The 19,051-nt window shown below is 39.4% G+C and overlaps 1 protein-coding gene across 1 annotated transcript in view; it reads right to left on the minus strand.

Annotated features, from left to right (window-relative positions):
• The window catches only part of cdc73 (cell division cycle 73, Paf1/RNA polymerase II complex component, homolog (S. cerevisiae)), a 319,379-nt gene that overhangs the window by 28,633 nt on the left and 271,695 nt on the right, over positions 1–19,051 (minus strand). The window contains exon 14 of the mRNA XM_043699805.1: positions 1,298–1,459. Within this exon, the coding sequence (XP_043555740.1) occupies positions 1,298–1,459 (162 nt within the window). The remainder of the gene's footprint in view (positions 1–1,297; positions 1,460–19,051) is intronic.

The following is a 19,051-nucleotide window of genomic DNA, read 5'->3' on the forward strand; positions in this document are numbered from 1 at the left end:
TGTTGGGGGAGATGTGGGGTGTGAGTTTGTGAGGAAAGTGTTGGGTGTGTGTGTGTGTGTGTGTGTGTGTGGATAGTTGGTATGGATGTGAGTGCGTTTGGGGTGAGGTAATGGGATGTGACTGTGAGGACAGGTATTAGGGGTGCATGTGGGGGTAAGTATTAATTATGTATGTATGAGGGGAGGTTCTGGGCGAGAGTGTGGGGATGAGGTGTTCGGTGTAAGTGTTTGAGGAGGTGTGACATGCTTACATCTTCAGTCCATATATTACCGCCACTAACCTTCTCTACTTTCATCACTCATTTTCTGCAAGTTGCTACAGAGAGAATAAACTGCTTCCATATGACATGGGAAAATGGAATGGCCAGATTTTAAAATATGGTGCAAACATCATGTTGTTTCGGCAAAATTGGATATACTTAGTTCTTAATTGAAGTTTATTGTGCCTATTTCAGCTACCATATATTACTCAGCTCTTAAAAAAAGTGAACAGATTCTTACTTGACATCAGAATCTCAGGCATGTGGGTGATAAGGCCATGAGTAAGTCACCAATTTATCGTAGTGTTGAAATTTCCAGTAACGTATTTCTTAGCATGGTGAGCACAGCCAAAGCATTAGCTGTACTGCTCAGACCTGGCTCCTAATTAAAGGTTAACATTACAACAATGTATCGACCAGTCAGCCAGGAGTGCAACCAGTATTTGTTGCTTAAAGATAATGTAACTAGTTATTGAATAGAGAATAGTAAACGGCCGGTTTACATCTTGACTTTATATACAATCAGGTTTCTAATCTCAGCTATACTGCTGCTGTAAAATGGAGAATTAACTCCCAGAGGGGATAAAATAGTTATTTTTGTATACCTTCTCAGAGTACTAAAAATCTTGGGAAATGCGTTTACTCTTCTATGAATGATACCTTGTGTAGACAAAAAAACCTCAGGATAAAAGGGAATCACATCTTTTGGATATTTGCCCCCACCCCCAGGAGCTGTAGTATGCGTTTTTCAACCCTATTAATCTTTCTCAATGTTCATGAATTGACATTTGTTAGAGGATTTCTACATTTGCATTTTAAAAAGTCCAGTATTAACAACAGAGTGAGAGTTAATTGGCTTTCAATCTTGTAAACGTACACAAAACCATGTGCAAACATTGTACCTTCTTTCAATCATTATTGAACTGCTGAGAAAAACAGTAGTCATGATCTGCATGTATAGTTAAGCAAAAGATAAATTTTAAAGCAATTGTGACAATATCACTCAATGTATTATCTAAAAACATTGGCCTACATACCAGTCTTGTGGCAAAAGTTTAAGAGGTTGGTCTATCACTCGATAAGGCACTGTTACACTGATGGCAGTTCCTCCTGGTTGCACCTGGTCCTTTCGCCGCTGGATCAGGATTTCATTCTCCCGCTGGCACCCTTGCTTTTTCTTCTCATCAGATGGGAAAAACCTGAGGTCAAAACAAAACCATTTTACAAAATCTCAGTGCATTTATCAACAAATTGAAGGACCATTCTTGCCAAAAGTTCTCTCCAAATTACAAGTAGTAGCACTCTTCCCTCAGTTAAAAGATACTGGCCCCTCTCTAAAATTGAGCTGACACTTTATTGTAGTAATTATCATTACTGGAGGTCCTGTCAGAAGGAATATTAGTTTGTGGGGTATCTGCCCATTCAAATGAATATGGAAAAAAAGCTTTAGTTGAAAAGGAGAATTTTCTATATCCTGTCCAAATTTTCTCCATTAACCAACACACACAAAATAAATTTAACTTGTCATTTTTTTTTTGTGAGAACCTGCTACATACAACAATATGCCATATTTATCTACAAAGTGAGAAATAATTACACTTCAGAAGTAATTGGATGGCAGCTGATATCTTGAGGATGTGAAAAGTGTTATATAAATGTAGGTTGTGTGCGTCTTCGAGCAGTTAACCTAATCAATTTTATGTAACTTTATTCAGGAGATACACAAACGGATTGCATAAAAGGTCGAGTTTGAAATTTTAAAGACATCTAGAAGCAAAGAAAACTTTTGAATAAGGAACAGAAAACAAAAGCTAGGAGAAATAAATTACTTTGCAGATAACTGTATTTCTGCACCTATATCAATTATTTTGGATACCACTAACTTAGTAACTGCAATTCTTTCCTGAATGTTTCAGCTTGGTTAACAAGTACTGCACATATGAAAGTGCATGCAATGACAAGTGAACATGTCCTATCTCAATATTTACTTGCTTACTATCATTTATCCAGACTCTTAATAAAGTTTACCTTATTGAATCTGACAAACCAAACCTTTCCTCCTCTTTCTTTCTAATCTTGTTGTTTCAACAAAACTAGAAAGAGGCAATTTTCTATGGATTTCCCTGTAACTTTAAAAAAAAAGAGAAGTTTCCCTGTCCTTGTCTGCAATATGCAATATCATCAATATTTAAGGGTAGATGTTTACCAGAATACCTTATGAAGTCATTATTACAATCAGTCATTGGAGAATACACCATGAAATGCTTTGGCAGTTAAGGTGGGTGATTCAGATCATGTTGACCTTGGTAGTTGAATATTTTGGAGATCCTTGGATCTGCTGTGAATCAAAAGCAGTTTTGCCACTGTTTACTTTGAACAGTGACTTTGCTGACTTGACTTGATGTTAGGAGAACGACAGAATTCATTTATTTTTACCTGTACACATAATTTAATTGATTACTTGAATGTTACCAGGATGCAGCAAGGAAAACTTCTAATCCTGCATGTGAACAAGATATGAACTCATATGAGTAGCGACAGGTATTATAATAAAACGTTATAATTTTGACTCTTTAATAGCTTGAGAGAGAATTATAGTTTGGTATGAGTGGATAATACTTTATATTTTTATTGTTTAATATCAATTATTATTCAGGAAAGTTTGTAGCACTCTTTACGATGGAACCTGAACCACAAGTTAGCGCACTGAAATCCAGTAGACAAAAACCAAAATCCCTGGTTTCCATTCCCCTTTCTTATTTGTGTTTTATCTTTCCAGGCGTATACAAGTCTTTCATCTAAAATTGCCTTTCTTTCAATTTATATCATGTCCACTGACTGATTCACAGCCCAGACTGGTTTTCTGGTTGAAAGGAGCAATCAGTCCCTCATTATCTCTGTATCCACAGCAGATGGTTGAAAATCACACAACATTTGGTTAGAGTCCAACAGGTTTATTTTGAAGGACAAGCTTTCGGAGCAGTGCTCCTTCGTCAGTAGCTACCTGACAAAGGAGCAGCGCTCCGAAAGTTTGTACTTCCAAATAAACCTGTTGGTCCATAACCTAAATGTTGTGCGATTTTTAACCTTGTCCACCCCAGTCCAACACCGGCATCTCCACATCATGTCCACAAGAGATGACAGTTCTCTTTTTTGAATAGCATCTTTCTCTTTGAAGTGTTGTTGCTTGAAGTTCCCTTCACACATGCAACATTCCATGGCTCCCCTCGAGACATAATGTAATCCATACAGGGACTTCCCAAGACCCCCGCTGAATTTACATCTTCATCAGGGATTCTGGTGAACATCTACCCTTAAGTATTGATGATATTGCATCTTTTTACTTGTATGTCTTTCATATAAAAAAATACATATTGCATTTAAAAGTTCAATATACCCATGTGTAATTTGTGATTATGACCATTGTCATGGTTATTGACAATCGCCTACACCCTTTCTTTGTAGCTTGTAATCTATTATTATGATGCTTTCAATATTTGATAGACAAGGAAGTCAAGGATTATAGGAGCAGATAAGAAATTGGAATTGAAACCACAACCAGATCTGTCAGAATGTTACTGAGTAGTGGAATAGACTCAGAGGGGTGAATATTTATGTCCTGCTCCTAAATTCTATGTTTCTATGGTCAATCTGCACAACCAAGATGAATGTTGATCTGGCACAATGTAATGCAAAAATCAAAACATAAGACCACTATTGGGAGATTCAAGAAACATAAAAATAATTGAACTTCAAATGTAAAATATTAACAACCAATGACAAAATATAATTTTTCACTAATTATAAAAATGTCAATAAGATAAAATTTATGAAAACGCTTGTTGCTATTCATCAAATGAGCACATAACTTGTCCAACATTAGGAATTCGAATGATTCCTTAGTGCATCTTGGTAAGATTCAAGTACCCAATTAAGCTTTTACCCAAAGGACCACATCATGATCTGTTATACTCCATTTGTGTGTGTATAAGAAAGCCTTTTTCCTTGCTGCAAGAAGCAAACCATATTTGGCACTCAATGATGTGGTAACGAGATGGTAATTTCTTCAAAACACAAGAAAGGTTCTTTACATTACTAATCCTCTCAAGCTTAACTGTTAAATATAAAAGCTCAAAGCAGCTGCATTACTAGATAGAGCACTGAATTAATTTAAAGATTGATGATATAAGTAATTCTACTGGTTTTAATAGGAGAACAGAACTCTCATACCTGAAATGAGCATGGTGAAGATACTGTGAAGAATCATTAATTAGTTCTTCCACCATGCTGAAAATGAATCCAAAGAAGGTGCTTCCTACATCAGAGTGGCATTTCTATTTGACACGGTCTTCTCAAATAGTCAGACAGCTTGCATTTAATTATGGAAAAGCTGTAATCTTGAAGTTTGTGCTCGCTAGCAACTAGGTAAGCATCTCTTCTTACTGAGGCAGCATGAGTGCGTTCATTATATATTTCAGGACAGAAGGATACAGACTAAAAAGTCACATAAACCTCGAGGTTCAGATGCCGCTGTCTCAAATTATAGGGCAAATCTAATAAATGGCAGTGGTTGTGGAAATCCTTTAGTCTGTGCACAGGGTTACTTTGGCATCAACTGTCCCTGCCACATGATTGCAGCTGTACTGTTGTCTTCACAGAGGATGCATGGCTCTGAACAAAACAGTGCCTTCCTCCACTTTAATCAGAAATGTTTATGCAGCTTCAGTGAGGTTTAGAGCACCCTGACCTTTTGCAGACCACAACGGCCATTCTCAGTGTTGAAAATCATTGATGCCAATCTTCAGTCAATTTGATTCACTCCATATGAGAGCAAGCAATGGCTGGAGGCACTGTATACAGCAAAAGCTATGGACACTTGACAATATTCCAGTATTAGTCCTGAAGACTTTTGTCCAGAACTTAACAGTCAGGACAACTACAACACTGGCATCTACATGACAAAATGGAAAATTGTCCACATGTATCCTGAATATAAAATGCAGGAGAAATCCAAAACAAAAGCAAACAGAAATTGATGGAAAAACACAGCAGGCCTGGCTACACCTGTGGAGAGAAATCAAGAGTTTACATTTTGGGTCCACTAGTCCTTCGCGAGAAATCCAACCTGGCCAATTCTCTTGATAGTTAAAGTGAAGAAAGAGGCCATCAACCTCAAGCAGTACTTACTCAGCAATAACCAGTTCAGTGACATTCAGTTTGGGTTCCACCAAGGCCATTCAACTTCTGATCTCATTTAAGGCTTATTCAAACATAGACAAAAGTAGTGAATTCCAGAGGTGAGGTAAGAGTAACTATCCTTGACATCAAGATCAAATTTAATGGAGTGCAAGCAGTGGTGTGCCACAAGGTTTGGTGCTGGGGCCACTGCTTTTCGTCATTTATATACATGATTTGGATGTGAATGTAGGCGGTATGGCTTGTAAGTTTGCAGATGACAACAAAATTGGAGGTGTAGCAGATAGCAAAGAAGGTTACCTCAGAGTACAACTGGATCTTGATCAGGTGGGCCAACAGGCTGTGCGCAGTGGCAGCTGGAGTTTAATTTAATGTAAGGTGCTACATTTGGAAAAGCAAATCACGCAGGACTCATACACTTAATGGTAAGGTCCTGGGGAGTGTTGCTGAATAAAGACACCTTGAAGTGCAGGTGCATAGCTCCTTGAAAGTGGAGTTGTAGTCGCAGGTAGAGCGGATAGTGAAGGCAGCATTTGGTATGTTTGCCTTTATTGATCAATATATTGAGTATAGGAGTTAGGAGGACATGTTGAGGCTGTACAGGACATTGGTTAGGCCTCTTTTGGAATAGTGTGCGCATTTCTGCTCCTCCTGATGCAGGAAGGATGTTGTGAAACTTGAAAGGGCTCACAAAAGATTGACAAGGATGTTGCTAGGGTTGGAGGGTTTGAGCTAAAGGGAGGCTGAAGGATGACCTTAGAGCTCCATAAGATCATGAGGAGCATGGATAGGGTAAATAGACAAGGTCCATAGACAGTCCAAAGTTAGAGGGCATAGGTTTAAGGTGAGAGGGGCAAGATTTAAAAGGGACCTAAGGGGCAACATTTTCACACAGAGGGTGGTGCGTGTATGAATGAGCTGCTAGAAGAAGCGGTGGACACTGGTACAATTACAGCATTTAAAAGGCATGTTGATGGATATATGAAAAGGAGTTGTTTAGAGGCATTTGGGCCAAAAGCTGACAAATGGGATGGGATTAATTTATGATAGGTGGTCGGCATGGATGACTTGGGTTGAAGGGTCTGTTTCTGTGTTGTATATCTCTATGACTTTAAAAAGGTAGAAGCCTAACTTTTGAGTAACTCACCTCACCTCTGCAAATTCTGTCCCTCACCTGCAAGGCACAAGTCAGGAGTGTGATGGAATATTTTGCACTTGCCTGGATGAGAGCAGCTCAAACAACATTCAAGAAGCTTGAAAACATCCAGGGCAAAGCATCACATTCACAAACATTCATCCTCTCAGCACCAACACTCAGTGGCAACAGTGTCTATCATCTGCATAAATTCATCAAACAGCACATTCCAAACCCACAACTGCTACCATTTAGAAGGAAAAAGGCAACAGATACATGGCAACACAACTACCTGCAAAGTTCTCCTCCAACCATCCTGACTTGGAAATATATTGCTGTTCCTTCAGTGTCATTGGATCAGAACCCTACAATTCTCTCCCTAAGGGCAGTGTAGATCTACATACCTTAGCGGTTCAAGATGTCAGATCACCATCACCTTCTCAAGAGTAACTAAGGACAGGCAATAAGGACTAGCCAACAAGCGATGCCCACATTCCCCAACTGAATTTTTAAAAAGTGCAGCAAGCTATTAAGGGGAGAGTCTTGGCAGGGAAGAGAGAGAGGCATGAGATGCAATATGGTGGAAGACAAGGCTGGGGGCCCATATTGCCTGGAAGCAAAGCCAGGGTGAGACAAAGCTGGGTGATGGAAACCAGGTAGTGATGCCAGAAGCAAGGCCAAGAGACAGGCTACATACATTCTCATTGTGAGACCATGACGGGACTGTCTGGTATGAAGGCAGTTAAATTCTGGACGCTGATTTGTGATCACTACAAATGTCAACAAAACAGGCAAGTGATGGGAAAAAATTAAATGCAAAATAATTACAACAGCAGTGTCCAACAGCAGACTCCCATCTCAGTGCAGCATACACTGTATAGATTATAACAACAGCAACATAATGCAATTGAAAGTTCTCCACTGACAATTCTCAACACCATCAATACAATATTTAGTTTCTATACCATATACAATTCTTCCTGATCTGAGATGCAATCTATTCAGAGCTACAATGTGAATGATTGTGGATCAGAATTCGGGAAAAAGGAGACAGTTTGACCAGTTGAAAGTGTTCTGAAAGGGTCTTAATCTTCTTCCCGACCTCTCCGCCCCCACCCTATCACCCTCACCTTAACCTCCTTCCACTTATCGTATTCCCAACGCCCCTCCCCCAAGTCCCTCCGCCCTACCTTTTATCTTAGCCTGCTTGGCACACCCTCCTCATTCCTGAAGAAGGGCTTATGCCCGAAACGGCGATTCTCCTGCTCCTTCGATGCTGCCTGACCTGCTGCGCTTTTCCAGCAACACATTTTTCAGCTCTGAAAGGTTCCATTTACTGGATCATTTTTTGTTCTACCATTCATGATTTGCTAATGTATCAAAATTAATTCATATTTGTTACGCAGAAGAATGCAAAGTGTTTACTTTTCTTCATGACATTCAAGAACATATTACAAAGGGCAGCAGAAAAATATGCACATTAATTTCACATGAAACAACATCTCTGCTGCATGATAACAAGGGAAGATTTCTAGAAAAGAAACACAGAGTACAAGGGTGACAGACCATGAAGATCCCTTGCCCTATTGTGCCTAAACATGTTGGCAAGTTGAGTAATCACGTATGCAAGTCAAATGTTCACCTTTTACAGAGTAAAATGCTAGTTTCCACAAAACCAGGTGCACGCTGACCTGCTGCAGTTAGGTTGTCATGATATTGTGCATTTTTACCACTGCTTTCCCATTTACATTCTTTCCAAATTTATGTCAAACTACACAGAATTACAAATAAGACAATTATAAATTTTCTGGGCTTGGATTAAATCATATAAGTAAACTCTACGATAGCGGAATGGTCTACTGTTGAATCAGAATTATAAATTAATCTGAGATTGTTCAGAGGACATTCCATTTTTGTATACAGGATTTTCCAGATGGTGAACAGCCTCCATACAGAGAACAGTAACTCAAAGAATCCAATAGGAACAGCAGTGCATTGAGAATAAACAGGAAGGCATCACACAACATTAATGGAGACCAAGTACAGATGGGACGAGGAGTGGCAGATGGAGTTTAATTTAGATAAATGTGAGGTGTTGCATTTTGGTAAAACAAATCATATATATGGATTTATATAAATAACGGTAGGGTTCTGAGGAGTGTTGCTGAACAAAGAGACCTTCGGGTGCAGTTCCATGGTTCCTTGAAGGTGGAGTTGCAGGAAGACAGGCTAGTGAAAAAGGTGCTTGGTACACTTGCCTTCATTGGTCAGTACATTGATTACAGGAGTTGGGATGTCACGTTGCAGCCCACAGGACATTTGGTTTGACCTATTTTGGAATACTGCGTTCAATTCTGGTGTCCCTGCTATAAGAAAGATCATACTAAACTAGAAAGGATGCTGAAGAGATTTACAAGGATGTTGCCACGATTGGAGGGTTTGAGCTATAGGGAGAGGTTGAATAGATTGGAGCTATTTTCTTTGGAGTATTGGAGGCCGTCAGGTGAATCTTATTGAGATTTTCAAAACCATGAGAGGTATGGATAAGATCGTAGCAGCCTCCTGGCTTCTAAAACACAGACAGATTGCTAACTTGGCCAAACAGTAAGGGATGCTGGGTACTCTGGCCAAGTAACTCTGAAATCACAAAACACACAAACCAGATGCAATGTAAACACAGCAGCCAGATGCTGATGACATTAGCATTATGTAAAAGGCAACAGTTATCTTGGTCAGACATACCCTCAACAATTTATCCACTCAAAATATGAGGGCCAGACAGAAAGGCACCAAGTCCTGCTACACAAAGACTGCAGCATGCCATCCAAATGATTGACTCTGTTTCAATCTATTAAGTGTATCTCCCTGATTGGCCACAAATATAGAAAGTTCCAAAAAAACATCCAAAAAGTATAAAAACAGGATTCACCTGTAGACCTACCTCCTGGAAGCTCTTGCAATCTTCTGAGGAGACCAGCATAGCAAGAGGCAGAGACCAGCTAACCAAACAGAGAGAGAGCGAGAGAAAGAGAGGAAGAAAGCGGCTTTGCAGACCCAGAAACAGCGCCAGAGAGAGGGAGTGACTGTATAAATCTACAAGAGATTCAGGAAGAATTGCAACCTTAAGGGACCAAATAGGATTAGAGATAGTATGTTTAATATTAAAGGTCATTGTAACTTTGTTCCTAACAAATTTGGGACTGCTTTGCATTGGTACAGGCTTGTGTTCGCATTGATTTGATTGCTTTGGGATTATGTGACACCTGTGCAAATTCATTCATAACATTCTGATCGGAGTTGTCTAACTTGTTTTAAGGAGAAACCAGATAACAGGATAAGTTGCAAAGGTCTTTTTCCCAGGCCAGGAGAATCCACATCTAGAGGGTATTGGTTTAAAGTGAGAGGGGAAAGATTTAAAAGGGATCTATGGGGCAACCTTTTCACACAAAGGGTGGTGTGCATATGGAATGAGTTGCCAAAGAAAGTGTTGGAGGCTGGTACAATAACGACATTTAAAAGGCATCTGGATGGGTACATCAGAAAGTTTAGAGGGATACGTGCCAAATGGGACTATAAATATTCAGAATATCTGGTTGGAATGGCCGAGGTGGACACCTGGGGTCTGTTTCTGTGCTGTATAACTCTATGACTGTAAGCGCAGGATTGAGCAATTTTTTGACCAATTAATCATTTTGATTTGCTTAAGTAAGTGACGAGCTAAATTATATTCTGTTTAATTGTGGTCGGTTGTTAAAACAATTTTTGTATTTATATACATGGTTTTTGTATAAGGTCAAAAGTCACAACAGCAGGTTATAATCTAACAGGTTTATTTGAAAACACAAGCTTTCAGAGCCTCGCTTCTTCTTGAGGTGCTAATGAGAGAGGGAGACCTTAGACACAAAATCTATAAGTAAAAGATCAAAGGGTCATACAATTGATGTGAACAAATTGAACACACCTAAGATGGCTGTTAAATCTTTAATCAGTTAAAATGGAGGCGTAGATTTCGATTGGGTTTTATCAGTATAAAAAAGGTGACATCAGTGTCTGACCTGAGATGTCACCTCTTTTACTGATAAAACCTTGTTATCTCTGAGCAGTGACTTGAAAGAAATTCTATCAATTGCATATCAATCCATTCTACCTGACTAAAGATTTTAACAGCCATCTCAGATATGTTCAATTCATCCGCATCAGTTGTATGACCTTTTGATCTTTTACTTATAAATTCTGAGTCTAAGGTCTCCCTCTCGCATTAGCACCTGAAGAAGGAGCAAGCTCCAAAAGATCGTGATTTCAAATAAACCTGTTGGACTACAACCTGATGTTGGGTGGTTTTTGACCTTGTCTAACCCAGTCCAACATTGGCATCTCCACACCATGATTTTTGTAACTGAAGGATATTGACAGAATTTCCAGAATTCTTAGATGTGATGTTTGAGATGGTAGTTAATCATTAGGAAGTGGCACAATGTACTCTAAGCAAGCACATTAAATGTTCACTGGTGCCAACCTATCTAGGCAAACATCTATGGAATTGATAAACTAAGAGCTACTATAAAAGAGTGATCCTATGACCACCTACGCTCCAAAAGCTAATGCTTCCAATTAAACCTGTTAGACTATAACCTGGTGTGCGATTTTTAACTATGTAAAATATTTGACATGCTAAAGAATAAATAAGGAGACAGTAGGAGGTGATGTCTGTAAAACGACCTTTTCTTTTAAAGAAACCAATCAGGCATAAGTACAGACTATCTAGCAAGTCCAAGACTGACCATGAACCGTTCATACACTAATAAAAGTCAGTTAAGAGTTTCGGAAGCATTTGGTTATGCACTGGGTAGTTGCTAGCCAGGGTTAATACCTGGTTTTCAGTGGTTCAATTCACAAGAACGAACAGGGAGGGCAGAATCACTGCAGATATAGAAAAAGAGGAAAAGGCCTTGTGCCCAGTCAAACCAGCATTGTGAACTGTCACCTTTATATGGATAGGCAGCAAACCACAGCTTTTGTCCATTATAATTTCTTTTGCACTTGTTAAAATAGACTTAATAAATTCTGTGAAATTTGTGAAAATATATTTGAACCTGGAATTGATTTTTCTAATTAGGACTAGTGAACTTTAGATTGGTTCTTTGAAACGTCTGTAAATCTATAATTATAATTGACATAGGCGGTGCAATTAAAGTTAAAGCGAGCACCAAAATCTTACAAAAGACTCGTTTTATCTGTTAAGTGTAACAATGCCTAACCTTGGCATAAATCAGCAACAAAGTATATTTAATGATCAATTTCATAAATTTCTATTTAATATTGGTACTGCCATGACGTTGTAATATATGGACTACTAATCTTTAGCCGTATTGACTGCCTTAATTTCTCTGATTTTTGATTGAGAGAAAACTTTAAATGAACTAGGATATGACTTTTAAAAATAGCTGAAGTCGCCTGACCTACAAGAGTGCCCACATATCTACAAGTTCTGACTAATGGATTTAAAGAAGAAATATCTGCAGAATTCCCAGCAGAATTTCACACGTCGCTGTTTAAATGTATGGAAAATAGAAGAAATGTATGAAAAATGAGCAACAGACATCTCAACTGCAGAATCAGACAAAAGGAAATTAATCAAGTGCTAAATCCTATCTATTTCAATGGTATATTGATCTTTAACATCTTTGTTTAATCAGCATCCTACACTCAGTTTGCTTAACTGGAAAGATGAAATTATCTGTCCCAATTCTGCACATACTTTTAATGCATGCTGCCCTTGATTGGACTGATAGTTGGTGCTGCAATGAAAGATAACTCTCTTGCTGGTCTCCACTACCTGAAAAACCAAACATTACGAAGACAAAATATATCTTTGAGTGAATGCATTATCTGTAACATAAATTAAGGTTCATTGATAAATATTTGTCAATGAACATAACTAGCTCAATAAGTACGAATGCATCCTAAAAATTTCAAAGAATCACTGTATTTAGATAAATTGTTTTTATGGCCCGTTGAGTACAATAGCACTATAAATACTTCAATAACATTTCTAATGCATGGACATGCCTAAGAATTATAAATATATGTTGCACAGCTCAGTTGGTACTAAGAAAATTTATTGTTTATTTGTTCCCTAGTAGTAAAAAAAAGTTTTAAGATAGCCTTAAGTGCAGGAAAAGACACAAACTCACAGAGGTGTCTAGCAGTATACTGCAAAATTGCATGGGACATATGGGATAAAATTAAAGCAAAAGTTACACACTGTCTAATGTTGCTAGTCATCCATTTACTGAAGCAGAAGCAGCAGTCTGTCGCCTCAACTACTAAATTTTTATTTCATAGTTCAATACAAACTCCAGCCTGCTCTCTGAACTTCCTAACTCCCCTTACTTATATATGCACCAATCCTCATGATGAATTAAGCTGGACATGTCGTCCGCATGACTGACACAAGACTCTTCAAGCAGGTGCTCTTCTCCCAGCTCTGAAATGGCAGGCGAGCCCCAGGGGGGCACAGGAAGTGCTTCAATGATACCTTCAAGGCATCACTGTCAAAGTGCAGCATTCCCACAGACACCTGGGAATCACTGGCCCGAGACCATCCAAAGAGGAGGAGCAGCATCCAGGAAGGTTTTAAGCACCTCGAGACTGGCCGTTGGAAAAAATTGGAAGCTAGGCAAAAACAGCATAAACAGAGCACTGCCATACCAACAGTTCAACCACCCCTTCCCATCTGGATATGTTCAGTATTTTATATTATTTTGACAAGCCACCATCAAATTAATCAATCATCTATTGAACAAGTTACAATCACTGTCCCGAAGGGGATTTTAGGTACAGGTAGTTCTCCTATAACACCGTAGCAATGCCGTGTTATAGACAATAGAAGTTATGGGACCTATAGGAAAAACTGGGTTGGGGCGAACCACCAAAAATATCAGTAAAAACTGAAACAAAAATAGTAGTTAACCTAACAGAAAGGAAAGCACAGTTTAAGTAAATTTTGACCTGCTGTATAGTACTGTATAGTACAATTAATCAGAATCTTCAACTGGTTAGTCTCGATTAGCATCTATACCTGTTGGCTGCACTACATTCTAACCAATCTTGTGAACCCAAACAATGGTAACACTGCACAAGTCAGATCCCAGAATGAAATGTGCCTTGATAGATCAAGGGCTGAATCTTAATTTCTTTTGCTGAGTATCAGTTTTGTCAAGTTTTTCGGAGGGTATCACATTGTAATGCTTGGGGACATCTATCACCTTATTTTATCAAACCTGCCTGATCTATTAGCTATTCTGCCCTTTATTGCCCCACTCTCACATTATAGCACTATTCTACCATGTGCCACCATTTCCTGGATATCCTAGAACTGACCAACATCTGTGGTGTAGCACCATCTCTAAAAAGATATTGTACACTCAGACAAGAGCTGTCAGTCTGGAGCTGCTCTGTGTGGTTCTTGATATTGGCCCTGGGTGGGGTAGACAATGGAAAATTGGTGCCTCTCTTTGTGGGCAGGGACATGGAGACACTGCTGATGGGGATGGGATGATGCAGAGGCAGGACATACTTTTCTCCCAGTCCATCAGATGACGTCATTCTGCTGGAACCATGCTAATGTGGACCAGATCATCTTATGGAATGCACACAGAATGTAGGAAGAAGATCAATGACCTTCTCTACTCTGTCAGTGAAAGTGCCACTATCTTCTCATTGATACCTCACACTCACCTTGTCTCTGCTACTTACTCACTATTTCCTGGAACATCTTCCCCGCTCACTCTCACCTTTACTAACATCTGACCCTGACTAGCCTTGAATCTCAGCTGCACAGCCTACTCTCCCTCCTCAGGATATCCCCACATGTGCACCAAAAGTAACAGTGTGCCACCCACCTGTCTCTCCCCCACCCACTATGTGCAGAGTTTCCAACTCTGGTCTCCCTAAGCAGCTGACTGACCATGCTCAAACACTTGCACTGGTATTTTTTTTGCAGTTGGTTAACCACAGTGATTACTTACTGAAACAGATTCACATAAGTCTGCAGATACTGGTTAACATCTAAATGTATTTTTTAAACAAAAAGACAAAAAAAGCTCTTAATACAAACAACAAAGTCAAGTTTCAAATTGCTCAACACTGTCCTTTTACCATTAGTCAATTCCAGTGAAATTTCACTCTTAACTGTATGTTTATAAATTAACAGATTGCTCCCATCTTCTCATCCTCAGGCTATAGAGAAATTTTCATTATGCTTGCCCAAGTCCAACAAACATTTCACAATAGCTTTCATGAAGCTCTTCAGGAGAAAGCGCACAAGCTGACTGATCGCATGATGCCAATGCAGAGTTTAGACCTCCACGTACCATGACACCTAGTGCCGCGTAACAGCGAACAGTTCACTTTATATTAAAAACGTCGGCAACTCATAAATCGCGTTACAGACAAATCGCATTTAATAAACACGTGTTATAGGAGAACTACCTGCACATTTTAATCAACCTGTTAAAGACACATTATGATACATCTGGAGCAGGTGGGACTTAAACCCAGGTCTCACAGATGCAAAGTCAAATGAACTTCATGTGCTTTCAACCAACTCTGAAGGTGATCAATTTGAGCTTGGGCTTTTGTGATGCAGTGGTAGTGTCCCTACCACCTGCTCCTGACATGCATCATAACATCTCTGAACAGGTTGATTAGAAAAATATCTGTTTAAGCCTTACAGGGCCCTCATTTCAAACTCAGCAGGTCTGGCAGCATCTGTAGAGACAAAAGGAAAAAATTAACATTTTGAGTCCAGTATAAGTTTCAAAGAATAGTCATACTGGACTTGAAATGTTAACTCTGTTTCTAACTCTACAGATACTGCCAGAACTAGCCAAGATTTTCCAACACTTTTTGGTTGTACTTCAAATTTTCAGCATTTGCAATATTTTGCTTTTAGAAAGGTCATGTTCGGATGTATAAATACCCCCCATCCCTGTCATGTATTAGCCTGGCAATCCTCCTCAAGACTCATGTAAAAAATGATCAGGTTGCCAAGATATAATGAGTGAGGAGACCCATGCTGGGACCTCAAACGTTTACAATTTATATAAGTGGCTTGCGTAAAGGGGCAGAAGGTATAATTGTAAGATTTTTTGATGACATAGAAGTCAGAAAGAAATTCAGTTGTGAACAGAGCATTCAGAGGCTCCAAAAAAGATCTGGTAAATGGAATGTGTCATGGGAAAACATGAAATTAACCATTTTTCCAGGAAGAATAAACTCGAAACATGTTATTAAAATAGTGAGAAATTGCAAAATTTGAGATGCAGAGGAATCTGGATGCCCTAGTGCATTAATCATAAAATGCCAGGAAGCAGGTTCAGCAAGTAAAACTCATAGAATGTCACCATTTATCGCCAGGTAATTGGATATAAAAAGGAGAGAAGGTTCACCTGTACAACATTACTGTATACAGGATACTCATGAGACCGCACCTGGAACATAATGCTGACAGTACTTGTCAACTTATGTAAGGAAGTACCTAAAAGCATTTGAAGCAGTTTGGAGAAAATTTACCAGATTGATACCTGCAATAAATGGGTTATTTTATAAGGAAATGTTGGATGGTTTCGGAACCTACCTGAAGTTCAGAACAGTAATTTGATTCACACATATAAATCCTGTTGGGTCTTGACATGGTGGAGATAGAGAAAATTTTTCCTCGATCTGGAACACTTCAAAACGTCAGGAGCACATTTAAAACAGGAATGAGGCAATAAAAGAGAACCTTTGGGACTCTCTTTCCGAGAAGGTGGCAGAAGCAGAGTCCGTGAATATCTTTACAGCAGAGGTAGATCTAGCTTATTTAGCATGGGGTTGAAAGATTAGCAGGGATAGGCTAGAATGTGCAGTGACATTACAATGAGATCAACCAAGATCTTATTGAATGGTGGAGCAGGCTAGAGGAGCAAAATTCTATTCATGCTCCATGCACATACCATTAATTTGGCTTGTTCAAATTTGTCACTCCAAATATAAAGGGCATTATTGTGAAACCTTGCTTCTAAAATCCAGCTTCGCAAATATCCAAAAAAAATTGAGGGAGTCAGGTGTTAAGCAGGACTCAAATTAGAAGAGTTAATCCAACTTTAAAGTCAGCTATCAAAATATATCAGCAGGAACAAAGAATTACTTGTGTATCTGCGACCAGAACGTTTAGTCATCACCAGTTTAGGAACCTTTTGGCTTGTTATTCTAAAGAAAGTGTATGCCACTAGATTATTTTTAATTTATTTACTGTGAGATGAGAAGATTATTTTCATAGGGAGCAGCAGGAAGAAGAGGTTCCAAATTCAGGTAAACTTTTTTTAAAAAAATGGACAAGAAACATAACCATTACCTTCCTTTTCTCCTCTTTCTTTTACCAATTTAAATAAAAGGCATGTTGCCCTGATTATTCAGATCATGTTCTAATCCATTTTTATTTCCTTTGTTTTCTTTTGCATTTAGAAGTAACACAAAAGGCAAGTAACAGATGGAACCAGTATGGAGTGTGAGACACCACTGTGTTATTCATGCAACTGAAAATGCAGTGTACAACCACTCAAAATGCGACTCAATTAACTTGTTTTAAATTATATTATAGTTTTCGATAATAAAGAACAACGCAAGAACTAGCAGAAGTAACCCATTCAATCAGTTGAGTCTTCTCTGCTATTCAACAAGTTCATGGCAAATCTGATTGTGGCTTCAACTCCACTTTCACGACTACCCCCATTATCCTAGAGTCTCTTATCAATCAATCAAAAATCATTTTAACTCGGCCTTAGATACATTCAATGGCCCAGGGAAGGCGCTGACCTAGTGGTATTATTGCTGGAATGTTAATCCAGAGTCCCAGATAATGTTCTGGGGATCCAGGTACAAATCCTGCCATGGAAGATGGTGGAAGTTGAATTCAATAAGTATCTGGAATTAAGAAATTAACAATGACCATGAATCCATTGTTAATCCATTGCTGATTATTGAAAAACCCATCTGATTGACTAATGTCCTGGAAACTGCCATCCTGACTTGGTCTGGTCTACATGTGACTTCAGACCCACAGTAATGTGGTTGACTCTTAACTGCCCTCTGGGAAATAAGGGATGGGCAATAAATGCTGCCTAGCCAGCGACCCCCTCATCCTGTGAATGTATAAAGAAAATAAGCCTCTCTGTGGAAGAGAAGTCCACATATATACTTTCCTCATAATACAAGACGCCCATAGGAACAGAACATTATTTCTCAGGCTCTATGACAAAGGCAGTAAATTGGAAAACAACTTACTATGGCTCATTGTGTATTAATATTCTGACAGGCACTGAATTGAAAAGAAACAAAACATTTAAGATCTTTCAAATATTGCACAGGAAACCTTACATCCATTTAACCCAACCAGACCAACTCCCCATATTTACCCCTAACTAATGCACCTAACACTATGAGCAATTTAGCATGGCCAATTCACCTGACCTGCGCATCCTTGGATTGTGGGAGGAAACTGGAGCACCTAGAGGAAACCCACGCAGACACGAGGAAAATGTGCAAACTCCACACTGACAGTCACCGGAGGTGGAATTGAACCTGGGTCCCTGGCACTGAGATGCACGAGTGCGAACCACTGAGTCAACATGCCACCCGAATTTGGAATACTGAGAATAGTTTTGGGCCCTCTACCTCAAGAAGATTGAGCTGGTCTTGAAGAGGAATCAGAGGTTTACAAAAATGATCCCAGGAATGGAAGGCTTGTTGTATGAGGAGCGGCTGAGGACACTGTCTGTACTCGATGGAATTTCGAAGGATCTCATTGAAACTGACAGAATACTGAGAAGCCTGGATATAGTGGATGTGAGGAAATGTTTCCACTAGGAGAAACTAGGACCTGAGGGCACAGCCTCAGTTTAAATGGATGACCCTTTGGAATGGAGACGAAGAGGAACTTCTTTAGCTAGAGGATGGCAGGTCTGTGGAACTCATTACCACATTCTTAGCAGCGTGGAGGAACAGAGGGATCTTGGGTCCATGTCCATAGGTCCCTCAAAGTTGCCAGCAAGGTTGCTAGCATTGTTAAGAAGGCGTATGATGCGTCGGCTTTTAATACCTGGGCTCCAACTCTGCCTGTCTCTTTGTTGGCTACGTAGAACAGTCCATCTTCCGTAATTACACCGGCACCACTCCCCATCTCTTCCTCTGTTACATTGATGACTGCATTGGCGCCACCTCATGCTCCCGCGAGGAGGTTGAGCAATTCATCAACTTCACCAACACATTCCACCCTGACCTTAAATTTACCTGGACCATCTCGGACACCTCCCTCCTCTTCCTGGACCTCTCCATCTCCATTAATGACGACCGACTTGACACCGACATTTTTTACAAACCCACCGACTTCCACAGCTACCTGGATTACACCTCTTCC

The sequence above is a fragment of the Chiloscyllium plagiosum genome, chromosome 11 (assembly GCF_004010195.1).
Source record: "Chiloscyllium plagiosum isolate BGI_BamShark_2017 chromosome 11, ASM401019v2, whole genome shotgun sequence".
Taxonomy (NCBI): Eukaryota; Metazoa; Chordata; class Chondrichthyes; order Orectolobiformes; family Hemiscylliidae; genus Chiloscyllium; species Chiloscyllium plagiosum.